Raw genomic sequence first — 5965 nt, forward strand, 5'->3', positions numbered from 1 at the left:
CTAAAACGACATACCCAAATCTAACTGCCTGTAGTTCAGGACCTGAAGCAAGGATACACATATTCTTGATACCATTTTAAAGGAAACACTTTGAAGTGTGAAATTAATGTAGGAAAATATAATCTGGGAAAATATAATAATGATTTTTTTTATTTATTTATCATCTTTGAAATGCAAGAGAAAGGCCATAATATAATATTGCAGTTTAGGCGCAATTTAGATTTTGGCCACTAGATGGCAGCAGTGTATCTGCAAGTTTCAGACTGATCCAGAGACGCATCGCAATACCTCAGAAAATGTTGTWTCAAGTCTGCCCAAATGTGCCGAATTGGTCAATTGATACATTTTCAAGTACATAACTATAGAGAAGATACAAAAATTATATGGTAATAAAAAAATGAAGTTTACACACTCCCAGGAAAGTCATATATGATGGAAAATTAGCTTCTCTTTTATTTTTTTTATTTTTTTTATTTCACCTTTATTTAACCAGGTAGGCCAGTTGAGAACAAGTTCTCATTTACAACTGCAACCTGGTCAAGATAAAGAAAAGCAGTGCGACACAAACAACAACACAGAGTTACACATAGAATAAACAAACGTACAGTCAATAACACAATAGAAAAGCCTATATACATTGTGTGCAAATGGCGTGAAGAGGTAAGGCAATAAATAGGCCATAYTAGCAAAGTAATTACAATTTAGCAAATTTACACTGGAGTGATAGATGTGAAGATGATGATGTGCAAGTAGAAATAATGGTGTACAAAAGAGCAAAAAAGTAAATAAAAACAATATGGGGATGAGGTAGGTAGATTGGATGGGCTATTTACAGATGGGCTGTGTACAGCTGCAGCGATCGGTAAGCTGCTCAGATAGCTGCTGCTTAAAGTTAGTGAGAAAAGACACATCTGGATGGCCGGGTGGGGTGGGTGTGGGGCCAGAAACGGCAGGGGTTCAAACTTTAGAACCCAGTTCCAACATTTTAATATAAAAATGGATTTTATCAAACAAAACTACGCTACATTTTGTCTCTGGGACCCTCAGGATGACAAATCGGAGCAAGATTACTGAATGTAAAGTACATTAATTTACCTTCAGAGTTGAATGTATCAAACCATGTTGCCGTTATAAAAGTTTTTTGTTGTTGTGCACTCTCCTCAAACAATAGCATGGTATTTTTTCCACTGTAATAGCTACTGTAAATTGAAAAGTGCAATTAGATTAACAATAATTTAAGCTTTCTCCCATATAAAAACATGTCTATGTCCTGGGAAATGTTCTTGTTACTTACAACATCATGCTAATCACATTAGCATACGTTAGCGCAACCGTCCCAAATTTGGTGTTGCGCAGCAAAACATTTAGCTACGCTGTGCTCTACTGAACACAAACCCAGTAGACAGTAATGTGATGTTGTGTATCTGTGTTTCTTAACTCAGGGGGATGACCGTATGAAGCTGCCCAGCCCCAATGACAGTAAGTTCTTCCAGAGCCTGTTGGATGAGGAGGATGTGAGGACTTTATGGATGCTGAGGAGTACCTGGTCCCATCACTTTAACATGCTTCCACTATCATACACAGCCAGGCTCCGCGTCGACTCCAACAGGGTAGGTAGAAGCACACACTTGTGCACGCACGCACGCAAGCACACACATACACACAACACACACACACAAGCACAGAAACACCCCCCCCCACACACACACCACAAAACATACACAACACATACACACAAACACACACAGAAACATCCACACACATACTCAAATTAACACACAACCCACAACAAATACTATCCACAACAACTAAATTGTGATGTAATTCCTCCTCTCTTTTCCTCAATGTCCTATCAGCCTCAGAAAGTATCAAACCTACCTCCACTTCCATCTGATTTCCATTCATCTAGACAGCCCTTCTCTCTCTCTGTCCAGTATAATCTCCTCCAGTTCTTCTCTCTCTCGTTCCCAGTATATCTCCTCCAGTTCTTCTCTCTCTCTGTCCCAGTGTATCTCCTCCAGTTCTTCTCTCTCTCTCTGTCCCAGTATCTCCTCCAGTTTTTCTCTCTCTCTCTGTCCCAGTATATCTCTCCAGTTCTTCTTCTCTCTCTGTCCAGTATATCTCCTCCAGTTTTTCTCTCTCTCTGTCCCAGATATATCTCCTCCAGTTCTTCTCTCTCTCTGTCCCAGTATATCTCTCTCCAGTTCTTCTCTCTCTCTCTGTCCCAGTGTAGTATTCCTCCAGTTCTTCTCTCTCTCTAGTCATATCTCTCCAGTTCTTCTCTCTCTCTGTCCCAGTGTATCTCCTCCAGCTTTCTCTCTCTCTCTGTCGCCAGTGTATCTCTCCAGTCTTCTTCTCTCGTCTTGTCCCTCTTCATCTCCTCCAGTTCTTCTCTCTCTCTCTGTCCCAGTGTATCTCCTCCATGTTCTTCTCTCTCTCTGTCCCAGGTATCTCCTCCAGTTCTTCTCTCTCTCTGTCCAGTGTATCTCCTCCAGTTCTTCTCTCTCCTCTCGTCCCAGTGTATCTCCTCCAGTTCTTCTCTCTCTCCTGTCCCAGTGTATCTCCTCAGTTCTTCTCTTCTCTGTCCCAGTGTATCTCCTCCAGTTTTCTCCTGTCTGTCCAGTATCTCCTCAGTTCTCTCTCTCTCTCTGTCCCAGTTATCTCCTCCAGTTCTTCTCTCTCTCTTGTCCCAGTGTATCTCCTCCTTTCTTCTCTCTCTCTCTGTCCCAGTGTATCTCCTCCAGTTCTTCTCTGTCTCTGTCCCAGATCGTATCTCCTTCAGTTCTTCGCCTCTCCTTCTCTTCCCAGTCTGCCTCCTCTAGCTATTCTCCATCTCCTGTGTCCCAGTGTGCTCACCCCCGACCCTGGCCTCTTTATTCCACCCGCTCTCCAGCCTTCTGTTTCATTACGCCGGCCTCCGTGTGGTAAATAGCAGCCTCTCCACTAAAGCGCCGCCACCGTTTGCTCAGAGACAATGAGTCCTGGGCTTGGCTATTTACTCGCCGCTCGCCGCCGCTCTGCCTCGACCATGCTCATGCATCTCATATTGACTGTTGCCCGTGTGCCCTCATGCTGGCGGTCATGCCATGTTCCTGGGGGACCTGGACACAGGCACCCACACATCTGAAATGTCAAAGGTCAATCTTCTGACTGAAACACTTTTTCATTATGCAGTCAAACAGTCTAGGACTATGAATAGGACAGGGAGTTATGGGAGAAAATTGCAAAGTGAAAGATGTTCACTTTGAATTGGAACACTGGCTCYGCTGGCACAGTGAATAAAATAGACCAGCTTGGRTGTGTCCCAAATGGCCCCCCTTGCCTATACAGTGCACTTCTTTTGAGTTCTGGTCAGAAGTAGTGCACTATAAAGGGAATAGGGTGCCATTTGGGACAGAGTGTAATTCTGACTAATTTGCTGTTCTGATTGAACCTCACCGGAGGAGAGGATAATGGGGGACTTTTAAAAACTTGACGAGAGAGAGGGATGAATAGAGAGGTTGGGCTGGAGGAGGAGAGGAGAAGAGATGATTGCAGAGCGATGGAGTGATGGAGAGAGGACAGAGGGAAAGGGTGGGAGTGAGAGAGAAAGAGAGAGGCCGGCCCCCAGGATTTCTCCCCCCCCCCTCTCGCTCTCCCTCTGTGGCTTCCCAGAAAATGACTAATATTAGCAGTAAAACATTGCGGGCAGGTGGATCGCTCTCTAGTAGAAACTCTGGCAAGCTGGTCCAGCTCTAATAGCTTGGAGCTATTATATCAGGAAATATACTTGCCCTATAAGTCATGTAATATGTTTGTTGTTGTTATTGTTGTTGTTCCTAYGGTTCAGGTGTTTAAATACCAAYTCAGTATTATCCTCCTTCTTTCTTAGAGACCTTTGAACCAAACTATACCCTGGAAAACAGCCGCAGAGAAATGTCATTCACAACATGTTGGTTCATGGAAGCAAACGTTTTCTCTCATAACTCTGGTCTTTGATTTCAGAGTAACTATACAGGCCCTCTGTGTGTTCATCTCCATGAGAATAATACATTACATTMAATAMGTGAAAAACCTCCTTGATTTGTAAGAGCGGCTTTGTGATGAGCRTTAGTCCTCCTACATTGGAGTTAATGTTTCCCTCTCCCGTTGTCCCTTCTCCCCTCTTTCCCCAGAACCAGTTTGGGTACCGGGACGGTTCAGGCTCGACCCCTGAGGAGGGCCTGGCATTGGGAGGGTCCCCGGCTTGTGYYTCCTCTCCAGATCCTGCAGGCAGGCAGGGGGCAGCCCTGGACGCCCTGGAGGACCAGCACTGCAACGGCACGCTGCTCAAGAAGAAGCCCCAGACGAGGCCCGGGGCAGAGGACAACAACGGGCAGCGCTACAGTGCCGACCCTACCGTGTTCCTGGGGCCCCGGGGGGTGGGGCCCCGGGGGACACGGACGAGGACGGCTACATGACCCCCATGAAGGATAAGACCTCGTCAGGTAGTAGACCATCTGGGGCTGGCTTAGTCCTGAACTGAAAAACATGCACAATGAAGAATCTCCATTGCAATAGCTAGGCTTATCTGTGTCCGGGAAACCCAAGCCTAGAGCCTAGACAGATCTAGACCTAAGAGTCAACGTCTAGACATGCCTGAAGGCTAGGAGACACTGACTGGACGTAAGAACAGCTTGTCATTTCAACCAGTTACTCCTATGAGGCTCAGTGAAAAAGAGCGTAGCTTTGTTTGTTCCTTTGAAGCCGGGTGGAAAAACAGAACACTTCACAGTTCAACAACAGTTCACCTCTAACGAGTCACCCTCCGGATCCGGGATCCTCCTCATCAAAAAAGCTGACTAGCATAGCCTAGCCTAACGGGACAGGGATATCATATAATATATTTCATGAAATCACAAGTCCAATACAGCAATGAAAGATAAACATCTTGTGAATCCAGCCATCATTTCCGATTTTTTTAATGTTTTACAGCGAAAACACAATATGTATTTATATTAGCTCACCACAATAGCCAACACACAACCGCAATTTTTCACCATGTTTCCACGCATAGGTAGCTTTCACAAAACCCACCAAATAGAGATAAAATTAATCACTAACCTTTGAAACTTCATCAGATGACAGTCTTATAACATCATGTTATACAATACATTTATGTTTTGTTCGAAAATGTGCATATTTAGTTTACTGGTGTGCAAATCGTGTTTTACATTGTGAATACGTAGCACAAATGCACCAAAGTGTCCGAGAATATTTTGGACAGTCCACCTAATCTAACCAAGAACTCATTCATAAACTTTACTGAAAAAATACATGGTGTACAGCAAATGAAGATACACTTTCTTAAGTGCAACCGCTGTTTTAAGATTTTTTAAAAAATAACTTTAGTACAACATACACATGCAATTTGTGGAGACACGCCCTACAATTCTCCACCTTGTTGAGCAACATAAAAACAAAAATAGAATAACATCATAAATATTCTCTTACTTTGTGGATCTTCCATCGAACTGTGTCCAAGGAGTCCTAGTTTCAGACATAAATCGTCTGTTATGAGTTTTAAGAATGTTTCCCCTGTTTGCGCCGTTGAAACTGACAAAAGAGCGGACCTGTCACTCCAAAAGCTCTCATTCGGGCCTCAACATCAAGCTAGACACCCCATTCAACCTTCTACTGCCTGTTGACATCTAGTGGAAGGCGTATGAAGTGCATACAGATCCATAAATATAAGCCAGTTGAATAGGCAGGCCCTGACACAGAGCCCCATTTTTCGAATTTTCCTTCCTGTCTGGAAGTTTGCTGCCAAATGAGTTCTGTTTTACTCACAGATATAATTCAAAACAGTTTTAGAAACTTCAGAGTGTTTTCTATCCAATAGTAATAATAATATGCATATTGTATGATCTAGAAACAGAGTACAAGGCCATTTAATTTGGGCACAATTTTTTTCCCAAAGTGAAAACAGCGCCCCTATTAAGAAATT

The 5965-nt window shown here is 43.6% G+C and overlaps 1 protein-coding gene across 1 annotated transcript; it reads left to right on the forward strand.

Moving 5' to 3' along the window:
- Positions 1-1423: 1423 nt before the first annotated feature.
- LOC112072887 (receptor tyrosine-protein kinase erbB-4-like) lies at positions 1424-4460 on the forward strand. Its single transcript, XM_024140269.2, has 2 exons — positions 1424-1610; positions 4155-4460. The coding sequence occupies exons 1-2, from the start codon at positions 1455-1457 to the stop codon at positions 4437-4439; spliced, it is 441 nt and encodes a 146-aa protein (XP_023996037.1). The 5' UTR covers positions 1424-1454; the 3' UTR covers positions 4440-4460.
- Positions 4461-5965: the final 1505 nt, after the last annotated feature.

This window comes from Salvelinus sp. IW2-2015, unplaced genomic scaffold (genome assembly GCF_002910315.2).
Source record: "Salvelinus sp. IW2-2015 unplaced genomic scaffold, ASM291031v2 Un_scaffold2069, whole genome shotgun sequence".
NCBI lineage: Eukaryota > Metazoa > Chordata > Actinopteri > Salmoniformes > Salmonidae > Salvelinus > Salvelinus sp. IW2-2015.